Here is a 13,440-nt window from a genome sequence, read left to right on the forward strand (position 1 = left end):
AGTCTGGACCTAATATGGATATCGGATATCGGGGGTCGAAAAAGAAAACACTCTACTCCATTGCCACATTTTTCATTAGTTTTGCGCAACTTATGCCAAACTAATTTTTATAACTAAGTTTTCTCTCTTCCATACATTTACTTAAATATCGTAAATTAAGCAAAACCATATAATACATGATCCTCAATTTATTCAAAAATCCCCTATAAATAATCCTCCTTTTTCATTCTTCATTTCTCAATAACAACAAAAAAAAATAAAATGGAGGTGTCTAATAAGAAAATAACATCTCCATTATTTACTTTCTTGTTTATTTCATCTATCTTTATTCAATTTTTTCCTTATGTTTCTTGTATAGGTGTTAACTATGGTACCCTTGGCAACAACTTACCCCCACCATCACAAGTTGCTCAATTCCTCAAAGACAAAACTATAATTGATAAAATCAAAATCTTTGATGTAAATCCAGATATCTTAAAGGCCTTTGCTAACACAAACATCTCAGTTACTGTCACTGTCCCCAACAGTGAAATCCCAAAATTGCAAGACATTGGTTATGCAAAAAGCTATGTTGAAGCAAACATTAAGCCATTTTATCCACAAACAAAAATTGATGTAATTGCTGTTGGAAATGAAATCCTTCATTGGGAAACACCAGAAGTACAAAACAAGTTAGTTGGTGCAATGAGAACACTATACCAAGCACTAACACAATGTGGTGTCAACACTGTTAAAGTGTCAACACCACATTCTTTAGGAATTTTATTGAGTTCAAATCCACCAAGTCTAGCTAAATTTAGACCAGGTTGGGATGTAGGTATCCTAGCACCAATGTTACAATTTTTACGCGAAACGAAAGGTCCTTTCATGGTGAACCCTTATCCATACTTTGGTTACAACCCTGCACAAGTTGATTTCCTATTGTTCAAACAAAACAAAGGCGTTTTCGATAACTTTAGTAAAAGGACATACACAAACATGTTTGATATGTTGTTGGATGCTGTATTTATGTCAATGAAGAGACTTGGTTATGATGATGTTGATATTGTTGCTGCTGAGACAGGATGGCCATCATTTGGTGAAAGTTTTGAACCACAATGTACTGTGGAGAATGCAGCAGCATACAATGGTGGATTGGTTAGAAAAATTGTTGGTGGAGTAGGGACACCATTGATGCCAAATAGAAAAATTGATACATATATATTTGGTTTGTTTAATGAGAATACTAAACCAGGTTCTAATGCTGAGAGGAATTTTGGATTGTTTAGACCTGATTTTACTCCTGTTTATAACATTGGAATCATGAAAGGACAACAAGTCTTGCCATTCCCACAACCACCAAAGGTAAACGTCATTCTGTCACGTACAATATCGTTTGCTTGTTTTTCTACCTTCACGTCATGCTTTAATGACTCGAACTCTAGACCTTTATCAACACCATTTGGTTGATAGTAGAAAAATTATTTTATTGAGATAATTAAGGCTTGAACGATTTAACTATCTAATTTACAAAATATGTGAAAAGTGGATATGTGTATATTTGATACTAAATATACATATAATATGCATTAGTATACACAATATATACATTGATTTAGTATATATATTGTGTATATTTTTGTCCTGTTGGTAAGCTAGTTAGCCGAATAATATATATTTATCAACTTTTTCTTTTTTTAATGTTGTTAGTATATAAAACTTAAACTCGATTTTATTAACAAGTTTTGCGATTTTGATGTATACAGCCTCTTCCACAACCAGCATTGCCGCTGCCGCAACCGCAACCGCAACCACAACCACAACCAAGAGGCCCAATTCCTGTGGCAAAGCCAGGCCCAAAAGTCCCAGTCCAACCAGCCCCAAGACTACCATCCCATCCAGGCCCAAAACATTCAGCCCGTCCAGGCCCAAAACTTCCAGCCCAACCAGCCCCAAGACTGCCAGCTCAACCAGGCCCAGTATTGCCAGGCCCAAAACCTGTAGGCCCAATGGGGAAGAAATTTTGCATGCCCAAACCACAGGCAACAGATGCACAATTGCAGGCCAGTTTAGATTGGGCCTGCACTAATCAAGGTGTGGATTGTGGCCCAGTTCAAGCTGGAGGCCCATGTTTTAACCCAAATACTGTTAGGTCTCATGCAGCCTATGTTATGAATGCTTACTACCAAATCAAGGGCAAAAATGACTTTAACTGTGATTTTTCGGGTTCCGCTGCCATCGTCTTCGCTGATCCAAGTAAGTACTCAACATTTTTTCGATCAGTGTAAAGAATTTTTATACTATTAGATCACTTTAAAAAACAACATATGTTTATTCAGAGTTTAACTTCATACATACGAACAATGTATAGATCATCAGCGTTAATTTGCACAGTAACCTAAATATTAGGCAAAATACTCCAAAAACAAGTTAAATCATACAACTGTAAATTTATATAAGTTAATCACTGACGGTATAACATGTTTAACTATCTGTCGTACCCATTGACATGTCTTGTTTTCTAAATTATTAATTTCACCTTTTATTGGCTATTTACCTACATTTATCATTGAGGCCATCGTAAATCATAAAGATTCCTTTTGCACTATCACATTATAAGAGTTAAACTCAAAAAATAATTAACTACGCGTAGCTGTTTAAACTATATGAGATTGATAATTAATCTGAAAAAAAATAAGATAAATAACTTGATATGACATATTACGATACAATAATCTAATGATGCCTTTGTTGTATTTGTTTTTTTATTTTTGTAGGTTATGGTACATGCAAGTACCTTTCTTAAATTTTATGGACAAAAAAGGAAGATTTTGAAGCTACTCCAACATTTAAAGGATTAGTTTTGACATATTGAATTTTTTTTTTAAAGAATATGTTTCTTTGATGTTTTCACAAACTAATCAAATTATGTTGATGTGTAGTATGTATTTGTTGCAAATAAAACTATAAAAAAAAAATGTTGCCTACTTCATTTGCCATGATTTAATTTTATCTATATTCTACATTCTTCAATAATTTGATAAATTAGTTTATTACATTCTACTAAAATTAAACAATAATATAATTACTATTTGAGGAATTAATATTTTTGTTCTTTAAGTGCGATTTATTTAATACTGAAACTAAGAAAGTACGATAAATATTAAGTTATCTATCTCATAGAAAGGCATGAAAATACTATTGATGGATTAAATAATTCATGTTATAATTAAAATTCAAATTTGTAACTAAATCACATGAAGCTTATAATAGAAATTGTTTATACATTATTGACTTGTTATAAGTGAATTACCTACAATTAAAAAAAAGGGCAACTTTCACATATAGCAAACAAAATATTCATATTTGTATGCTATAGCAAAGTTTGCATAATTGCGCTCCATAGCAAACATAAAACTGTATAATTCGCTATACATATACAATTGTATAATTCGCTGGCCTAAATTGTATAATTCGCTGGCCTATTTCGCTGCAATTGTATAATTCGCTATCCTATTTCACTGCGATTGTATAATGCACAATTGTATAATTCGCTGCCTATTTCGCTGCAATATTTTTATAAAATTTGCTCTGCATACAGTTGAATCGAATTAAAATGTATGTATATTGCATAATTATAAGTGTATAGCAAGAAGATATATGTTTTTCTCTCGCTTTATACAAAAACAGAAACACAATATATACACTTCTGTTGTATAAAGCTAGAGAAAGTTGTATTTCACTGCATTGTATAATTCACAATTGTATAATTTGTTGGCCTTTTTCTCTGCAATATTTGAAGTAAAATGTTTGTAAATTGTATAATTAAGTGTATAACACGAAGATACATATTTTTGCATGTGTATATACAATTTTCTCTCGCTTTATACAAAATAGAAACATAATTTATACATTTCTGTGTATAAAGCGAGAGAGGCGAGCGAGAATGGAGAGTGGCGAGCGAGATTTTGGGGAGAGAGACGCCTGACAAACTTTAGCTAACGTTTGCTATGGAGCACAATTAAATCAAACCCCAGCTACTCCATTTATTTTAGGCTATTAGTTTGCAAACATTAGCTACTCTCCATTCTCGCTCGCCTCTCTCGCAATATTTTTATATACAATTTTCCCCAAAAAAAAATATTAAAATGAGAAACCAGTTCAAGTTGGAGGCCCATATTTTGGCCCAAATACTGTTAGGTCTCATTCAGCCTTTGATTGTGATTTGGCCCAAGCTAGAGGCCCATGTTTTGGCCCAATTACTGTTAGGGCAAAAATGACTTTTAATTGTGATTTTTTGGGCTCTGGTGTCATAGTGTTTGTTGATCCAAGTAAGTATTTGAATCATTTTTTAGTTTAATTTTAGAACAAGTGACGTAACGTAACATATAGTGAAGGATGTTCAGTTGAAAATTTATCGTAAAAAAATTATATATAGAAAATTATATAAAGTATATTGGTCACAAATTACTTTTTTCGTACATGTAGGTTAATTCTTGAATACTCTCCGTAAAACTTCTGATTTCGCCACTATTCTCGAGTGCAAAAGAATTCTATACTATTAGAATCGAAGCGAATTCAGAATCTGAAATATATGGGTTTCTACAATAATCTATCATAGTTATAGAGCTTAAAGTAAAATATTTATAGTTATTTAGTAAATTTCATACCAGAAATATTGAGTTTACGTATATTCGTAGTCTGTCTCTTACATCACATTAAAGATAATCATAACTTCTATATACTGACAAAGCGAGGTAAGCTAAAATGTACCTAATCTAAAAATAAGACGAGTAGTTTATTACAATACACTGATAGTATAATGCTGATTCTTTATATATTGTATATAAATATAAATTATTTTCTATTTCCCCCCCTTTATTATAGTATATAATTGGAACAATTTTTCTTTTTATTGACAATTTAATGATGTTTATCTTTTTATTTGTTTGTAATTTTCAAGGTTATGGTACATGCAAGTATAATCTTGATACATTTAAGTAATTGACAAATATAAAGTTTTGACACAAATTGTTTTTTTTTTTAATTTTATTACTTGCTGCATCCGATATTGTTTGTCATAGTTTTTATTTTTAGAGTTAAACTATAAAAAATTTGACTAACATTTTAATATAAATTTTTTTATCAAATTAATATGCAAAAAATTGCAATTTATAGTACTTTTCATATAGTTTTAGAAAAGTACTACAAATATCGAATTAATGTGATCTAATTTAACTTTGAAAATTAGTCAAATTGACTTTTGAAAATCGCAACATGACAAACAATACCTAACGGAGTGAGTAATAGCTAACATAATTGTTTTGATATATGTATTTATTGCTTGGGATATTCTCTTTTCCTTCTTGTTTTTTAATGCTATATTTAAGCTGATGATCTATCGTAAATAATTTCTCTACCTCATAAGATAAGGAAAAGACAACATACACATCACTTCGTAGACCTGATTCGTTGCTAGATTTTAATGGATAGATAATTATGGTGTACTCTATAATCATAATGACTTAAATAAACAATTAAATGATTTTTAAACGTACAAATTAATATTGGACTAATAAAAATAAAGGCGGGAAATGAAAGATGTTTAATTAATTAGCTTAAGAGATTAACCAATAATTAGTTTCAAATGGAACGTATAATCTTGCAAATAGATATTGAAACTTTGATTGACGTGAATATTGATTTGATAATTATAAAATGTAGTATTTAATTAATTAGATGCATAATTAAAGAAATAATAGAGACTTCATATTGATAAGACATTTTAATTGTTTTCTTGTTATATTAATTAGAGTTAAACTAATTTATCTACCCTATTTTGAGAGTTGCTTAAGATATCGCGTGTGCCTTTTCTTCTGAAACTCAATAGCTTAGAAGCTGAGTTAGATGATGTTTTCTGAATCTTGAAATAATAACTTTACGTTAATAAGAACACAATTCAAGCTAATATCGTTGAATATTATTAATTAAATTTTTATTCAAATTTTTTACTTTATTCAAATTTATCAATTTTTTTTTATCCATCCTTTTGTCGATTCGCCCTACGTTACAAATGTTACATTTTAACCAAACTCTTAAACCATCGTAAATTCACTCTAAGGATATAAACAATTTTGTTGTTGAAGCAATTAATAATAATTTCAGTACCCAAACAAAAAAAGTTGATTTTTTTTTCCAATTCTGTGACTATTATTTAAATTTTTGAATATATAAATGATTGCTAAATTCTAGGAGATTCGAGATTAGAAAAATAATAATAGTAATACATAGGGAAAATAAAACTTTTGTCATTGAGCTACACTGGGAAATAATTTTTGGCCCACATTATAAAATTATCACATACATTTTTCCAAGACAAAAATATATTTGATACAACATATTATTTGTCTCAAATAAGAACAAAATCTAATATTATTTAGCCAAAAATTGAAAACTTCAAAAAATAAAATCTAAATATGTATAATTAAGACAAGAATTTGCCAAAAATTGATGAATAAATGATGATTGAGGGGAATAGAACAACTATACAAATCACAAGAGCAATAGTAGTCACAAGAGCGTATCTATATTTAAGTTTGATTAATCTGCATAATGTCGAAGTCAGAATTTTTTTTAAATAATAAATATATAACTTTAAAGATGCAAATTATATGTTCATTATAATAAAAATATAAATGTTTGCTCATAATTATTTTTTTACATGGATAAATAATTCATTGATTTTATTTTATTTTATTTTTCTTTTTTGCCATCTCTTTGAAATGATTGATGTATATGGTGCCTTTGAGCACAAACAAACTTAATTTATAAGACTTTTTTGTTGTCACAAAAATAAGTAAATGTCAAAAACCTTATCCCTCAACAAGAAGAACCACACAAATTAAGTAATTATTTTCCCTTTTCTTTCATTTCTTTTATCACTTTGAAGTAAAAAAAATTAAAAAAATTCATCCATTTAATAAGATAGTTAGAAAAGTTTAAAATGGACAACCATGGTTAAAATGCTCGGGTAATTATAATTCGAACACTTGACGTTATAGAACGATTTGAAGTTGAATCTTTTTAATACATGTACATTCATCCAACAAAAAGAATTAATGTTCGCGTCATGTGAATTTTACATTAAAATTAAAGAAGAAAATAACGATCAGTATACAAAATCATGCTTGTCATATAATGTATAGTTTCCATTTTTGAGTTTGATCGATAATGACGTATTTTTCAAGAAGCAAATTTGTGAGACTTGTTGAGCGAAAACGAATCATACTTTATCATGATTCGATCAATATACAACATTATTCTAGTTATATAATATATAGTACATTTGTTTTTGAGTTTGATAATGACGTATTTTTCAAGAAGCAAATTTGTGAGACCTGTTAGAGCGGAAACGAACCATACTTTATCATGACTCTTATTGTTGTGTTTCCTTCAATAAAGAAGTATTTTGGTGATCATGTGAGCAAACAGGGTTGAAAGAGTAAAGTAATTAATAAGAATATTTTTAATCATTTTATTGCGTTGATAATCGTGATTTATGTCTACTAATAGATATATTGTTCTTTTTTATTTAGATATATTCTGAAATTGATAAATTAAAAATAGGAGAAAGATTATAAGTAATTAAATTCTTTGTCCCAAGTTTACTCCATAAATAATCATAAGCTTTACCTTTTTATGTTTTCACTTGAAGTTTAAATTACTTCACCATAACTTGAAAATTATTAATCCAATTTAATTTGTTGTAAATAAAAACAACAAGATTATTTGCCTTATTTTTAGGATTATCTAATAATTAATTTTAATTATGTTTGAGAATACCTTAGAGTATGTTAGGATCATGCTTGATATCAAATACTCGATTTTACGTAAGTATTATGTTTGATTATGATTTCAATTTATTTTTTTCATAATTATTTTTTTCTCATATACAGAATATTAACGTTACTTAATATAATATAAATTATACATATATATTTATCGAAAGAAATAAAAAAAGAAAATGTTCAAATTAATTTTTGAATTTTAATAAAATATTTTAAAATCATATGACAGGTTCAAGATGTGTGCACATTTCCAAGTTATAATTTATTTTATTTACTTAAACAGTACATTGAACTTTGAAGAATATTCTCCATAGAAAAATAAAGATAATATATATAAAATATGTAATAGACAAAAAGATAAAATAAAATAGATGTGACTTCTCTTCGAACTCTGCATAAATTAATAATTGTATAATTTGGTTTAATAGTCAATGATATTAGTAAAAATTATAAGAAAATCAATATTTCAATCTTAGCAAAGATAAAGAAAATTTAATCTCTTTTTATGTAATTATAGTCATTTAGTGTAAAATATTGATTTGGATTTAATAGCGATAAAAAATAAAAATCACATAATTAAATAAAATGTTCGAAAACTAGATCAGATATTATTATTATAAAAAAAGTAATAATATTGAGCATATAAAATAAAAAAAATTATAATTATTAAAGAAAAAAAAAAGGACAAAAGAAGTGGCATAAATCATAATTGTGAAGCTTTCACAACTTTATCTAGACAAAATTAAAGAGAACAAATCTTTTTCTAGTACAAAAGCACCCAAAAGATTATAATATATAAGTATTATTTTATTCTTAAATTTAAATAAAAAATTCGTGTGTTATAAGTAATTTTTTTTCGATAAAAAAATTTAAATTAATCAAATTGTAAAAGCCAAACACAAAATTTTAATATAGAGTTGATTTGAATTGATTTTTGTCTTATAAGTTATTAACTTATAACTTTTGACTTATTTTTACTATTTTATAAAAAAAACTTAAAAACAAATATTATAAGCATTTTTTTTTATTTTATCTAAATAACATAAAATTAATTTGACTTAAAAACACCTCAAATAATTCAGTCCAAAATTTTTTAAAAAATCCATATGGACACAAAATAAAATTCACTTATAAATTTATTAATTTAGCTCAGAGATAACATTATTTATGCAAAGTATGATGTCCTTTGTTTAAATCGAACATCTACCAAAAATAATTTATCAATATATATTTAATCAATAAAATTATTATTATTATTTTACACAAAAACCTATATATTTTAAAAATAAATTTAGATTAATCAAATCTCACGACTTATTAAAAAAAAAAAGGACAACCAACCATTAATGTAATGAAATAAATTAGTACAAAAATAAATATGGAATTTATGCAAAGTGGTATTCCCTTTACTTGTTATCATCATTACATATTATTATTATTATTATTATTATTATTATTATATAAATATATTTTTATATACTATAGTTTTTTTAATAAAATTATCAAAAGCTAAATATTGTGTTCTTCTTCCTCATTTTTCTTCATCTTCATCATCTTCCATGGGAGAAAAGCAAAAGCTTAAAGAGAAAGAGAAAATCAAGAAGCAAAAACACAAACACCCAAATGATGAATCTCCAAAACCCACTTCAGATTTCACTTTTAAACCCATTTCCGATGTTAAAGGTCTTCGATTCGGCGGTCAATTCATCGTTAAATCCTTCACAATCCGCCGTGCAAGGCCACTAGAACTCCTCCGTATCCTCTCCCTTTCTCCGCCGTCAACCAAAAACTCCAGTCCCAGTTTCAATTTCACTTCAACTACAGCTTATTTACCCACAAATTTCACAATCTTAGCTCATCATGCTTGGCATACACTTACATTAGGTCTCGGAACGAAGAAATCGAAGGTGGTTTTGTTTGTTTTTGAATCGGAGAAAATGAAATCGGAAATCGATCGGGTTTGGCCGGTGGAGATTCCGTTAGGTGAAGTGAATAAGAAGATGATTCGAGGTTTAACAGGTACTGAAATGGCGAGATTTAAGTTTAGAAAAGGTTGTATAACTTTTTATGTTTATGCTGTAAGAAGAATTGGGGATTTAGGGTTTACTTGTGCTGAAGATCTGAAATTGATTTTACAATCTGTTGTTGCGCTCAAAGATTTCTTCGATCATACTGCTATGTTAGCTATGCCGAATCAGAGAAGTATCAATTTTCCATCGGAGATTCAACAAATGGGAATTGCTCATTAGCCTCCTCCTCCTTCTTCATCTTCTTCTCCGTCCATCGTTGCTCGGATTATTCAAAAATGTTGATAAACTCAGTAATACAGAGGTTCTGAATCATCATCATCATCTTCGTTCGGATTATTCAAAAATGTTGGTTACCATCTGTTGATAATTTTGAGGAGTTCGAGTAATATAGGTTTTTGAATAATCATAGCTAAGTTCTACTCGATGTTGTTTGGATTATTTGAAAATGTAGTTTGGATTCAGTTATGTACTTGTTGATAATTTTTAAAGAGTCCGAGTAATATCGATTTCGAATCATTTAAATTCTTTGTTGGGATTATTCAAACATGTTGCCAGATAAATTTGAAGAGTTCGAGTAAATATAGGTTTTGAATGATTATTTATCAATTCTCATTTGTGTTGCTTGAATTATTTGAAAATATTGTGGGATTTTGATATGTATACTGTTGATAATTTTGAAGAGTCTGAATAATATTGCTTGTGAATTTATCATTTGTTATTTCTTGTTTGGATTATTTAAAAATGTTGTGAGATTCTGATACGTATATGTTGATAAATTTGAAGAGTTCGAATAATATAGGTTATGAATCATTATTTTATCGATTCTCGTCTGTGTTGCTTGGAGTATTCGAAAATGTTACGAGATTTTGATATTTATGTATCGATATTTTTGAAAGGTTCGAACAATATTGGTTTTGAATCATTATTTCTCGAAGTTGTTTTCAAAGATTAAACATATTGTTGGTGTAATTATGTGAAGAGTTCGAGTAATATTGGTTCTGAATAATTATTTATTTATTCTTGTTGGTGTTGCTTGAATTATTCAAAAATATTGTGGAACTGTGATATGTATTTGTTGATAATTTTGAAGAGTCTTCAGCAATATTGGATTAGAAATCATTTGTCATTTCTTGTTCGAATTATTCAAAAATATTATGAGATTCTGATATGTACATGTCGATAAATTTAAAGGGCTCGAATAATAGAGGTTCTGAATTATCTTTTTATTGGTTCTCGTCTATGTTGCTTGAATTATTTAAAATATTGCAGGATTCTGATATGTACTTATTAATAAAATTTTAAAGAGTTCAAATAATATAATTTTTAATCGCCGTTTCTGAAAGTTTTATTTGATGATTAAATATATTGTTAGTGTAATTTGTTTTTTAGGTGATATAATAAGTTTATACGTGTTGTAATTGGAGTTTTTATTATATTTTGAAGGTTTTTGAGCTTAGTTTTACTAAGGACAATAGCATTTTAAAAATATATTTTGTAAAGGATAAATAGAAGTTTATGTCTAGTTATATTCAACTCTAACATATTTATTTTTAGTTAATTGAAGTGTGTGGTTTTTTAGTTTGTTGATGTAAGAAGTTTGATATGTCTAAACTATTCTTAGAATTATATTACTATTAAATATGAAGTAATAAGTAGTAAAATAATTATTATAATTAATAATTATGTTAATTTATTAATATTCACTAGTAAATATTGCAATTAATTAAAGGTAAATATTATAAGAATCAAATAAGATTTTTTTAATAATAAACAATTAACTTGATCAATCGAGATACTAAAAGTTCCTCTACAAACCACTTATAATAACCTTTAAGGTGTAAGAATAAAAGTTTTTTTCTAAGTTTATTTATCGGTAAAATAAATTCAGAATTTAAACTTTGAATTTGAAATTATATTTATTGAGTTCAAAATTTTCTCTTTGTTGACTTGAAAATATATTATAGATATGAAGAGGGATTTGTTTAATTTTTGTGGAAATCTTTTATACTTCTATTTTTATTATATAGAGATTATTTCAATATAATAAATATAGATTGAATATGACAGAGTTAAGAGTTCAAGAATTGAGAATGAAAGCAATTGTTTTGATTATTTAATGTCATTTAAAATTATTTTGAATTTTTCCCAACATATGAAAAAGTTGACTATTTTAAGATCCAGCTCATGAATAAACATGGTTGCTTAAATTATTGAACATTCTAAAAAAAAAAAAAAAGTTGCTAAATTTTATAAATCATTTTCATGTGCTTTCCCACAAAAAATTTAATACATTGTTGAAATCATTTTCTTATTTTAATCATAGTTTATGATTTAAAATGGAAAAATTACATAAATTAATACATTTTAAAAAATAATTACTGATTTTAGCGATACTTTTTGTTTATTACCATTTAGAGCGATGATTTGTTAAATTTGTAATATGCATTAAAAGTGAATTGTGTATGCAATATATATGAATTTTAATTAGTTTTTGAAATATATCATGTTTGTTTGGTAAAAATTTGTCACGTTGTATTATAAGTGTATTAAAATGTGTGATAAATGTAATCATTAAAATTTGTATTATATGTGAATAATAAATTGTTCATTGTAATATGTATTAAACTTGTATTATAAATGAATTAAAAGTGATCAAGTGAAAAAAAATATTATTGCTATAAATGGTAAATATTTTTTTATCATAGTATATTTATGTAAGTTTCCCATTTAGAATCGTATTTACATCTAGAACATGTTTTTCGATGTTAAAGACATTCTGAAGAGCAAGAAATATATATATATATATATATATATATATATATATATATTTACTAGTAATCAATTAATATTTATTTTTAAAAGTTTATTTTAGTATTTTTAAATATCAATCTCTAATAAAGACGGACCAAATATATTGTGAATGATCTACATAAACATACAAATGTGCTTAAGTTTAGTCAAACTCTATAAATACATAATTATATTCATGAAATATTTAAAAAATATATTTATGTGATTTGAATTATTATCACACATATATTAACTTAAATTATAATAAAAATTTATAAATTTTAAATTTCAAATCCATCCGAAATATATGGTGAGTTAAATTGAAGTGTTATTAGCTAGTACCCTTTTAAGATGACACCAAAATAAATGCACATTCTGTTATTAATTTAATTTGCTGATTTATAATAATGTCTTGAACAATTTTAACAAGGTATTAAATAGGAGTATATATTAAACTTCATGAACAAAGACCAAATTTATGAAATTTAATTTGCTTTTTTATTTTTCTTTGTGTCATTCAATTAACGTGAACTTTACTCTCATTCATGTGATTAATATTCAGGTTGTTCATGTGAACTTTATTACATATTAGATACTTCGCGTGATTTTACTTGTCATGTTTATTTTTATGCATTTTTTACAGATCAATGAAAGAGTGTTTGACTAAATTGTCCCTATTTATTCTCCGACCTCTATTTAATATATATTTTTTATTCTTATTTACTTGTTCATATTTTACTTAACATACCTATTTAAGAAAATTAATTGTCATGTTGAGTTTATCATTTTACTCC

At 26.8% G+C, this 13,440-nt stretch overlaps 2 protein-coding genes across 2 annotated transcripts; both read left to right on the top strand.

The window, feature by feature from the left end:
- Positions 1 to 238: 238 nt before the first annotated feature.
- LOC107019080 (glucan endo-1,3-beta-glucosidase 7) lies at positions 239 to 2,971 on the top strand. Its single transcript, XM_015219660.2, has 3 exons — positions 239 to 1,344; positions 1,746 to 2,235; positions 2,757 to 2,971. Exons 1-3 carry the CDS (start codon positions 262 to 264, stop codon positions 2,783 to 2,785), a joined length of 1,602 nt encoding a protein of 533 aa, XP_015075146.1. The 5' UTR covers positions 239 to 261; the 3' UTR covers positions 2,786 to 2,971.
- A 6,343-nt stretch (positions 2,972 to 9,314) lies between these two features.
- On the top strand, positions 9,315 to 10,483 carry LOC107018853. The gene has a single exon (XM_015219436.2). The coding sequence runs from the start codon at positions 9,386 to 9,388 to the stop codon at positions 10,073 to 10,075; it is 690 nt and encodes a 229-aa protein (XP_015074922.1). The 5' UTR covers positions 9,315 to 9,385; the 3' UTR covers positions 10,076 to 10,483.
- The last annotated feature ends 2,957 nt before the right edge of the window (positions 10,484 to 13,440 follow it).

This window comes from Solanum pennellii, chromosome 5 (assembly GCF_001406875.1).
Source record: "Solanum pennellii chromosome 5, SPENNV200".
Classification (NCBI taxonomy): Eukaryota; Viridiplantae; Streptophyta; class Magnoliopsida; order Solanales; family Solanaceae; genus Solanum; species Solanum pennellii.

Coding starts and splice junctions, on each gene's coding strand:
- LOC107019080 (XM_015219660.2), top strand. CDS start 262: ATGGAGGTGTCTAATAAGAAAATAACATCTCCATTATTTACTTTCTTG. Junction 1,345..1,745: donor CATTCCCACAACCACCAAAG/GTAAACGTCATT, acceptor TGATGTATACAG/CCTCTTCCACAACCAGCATT. Junction 2,236..2,756: donor CATCGTCTTCGCTGATCCAA/GTAAGTACTCAA, acceptor TTATTTTTGTAG/GTTATGGTACATGCAAGTAC.
- LOC107018853 (XM_015219436.2), top strand. CDS start 9,386: ATGGGAGAAAAGCAAAAGCTTAAAGAGAAAGAGAAAATCAAGAAGCAA.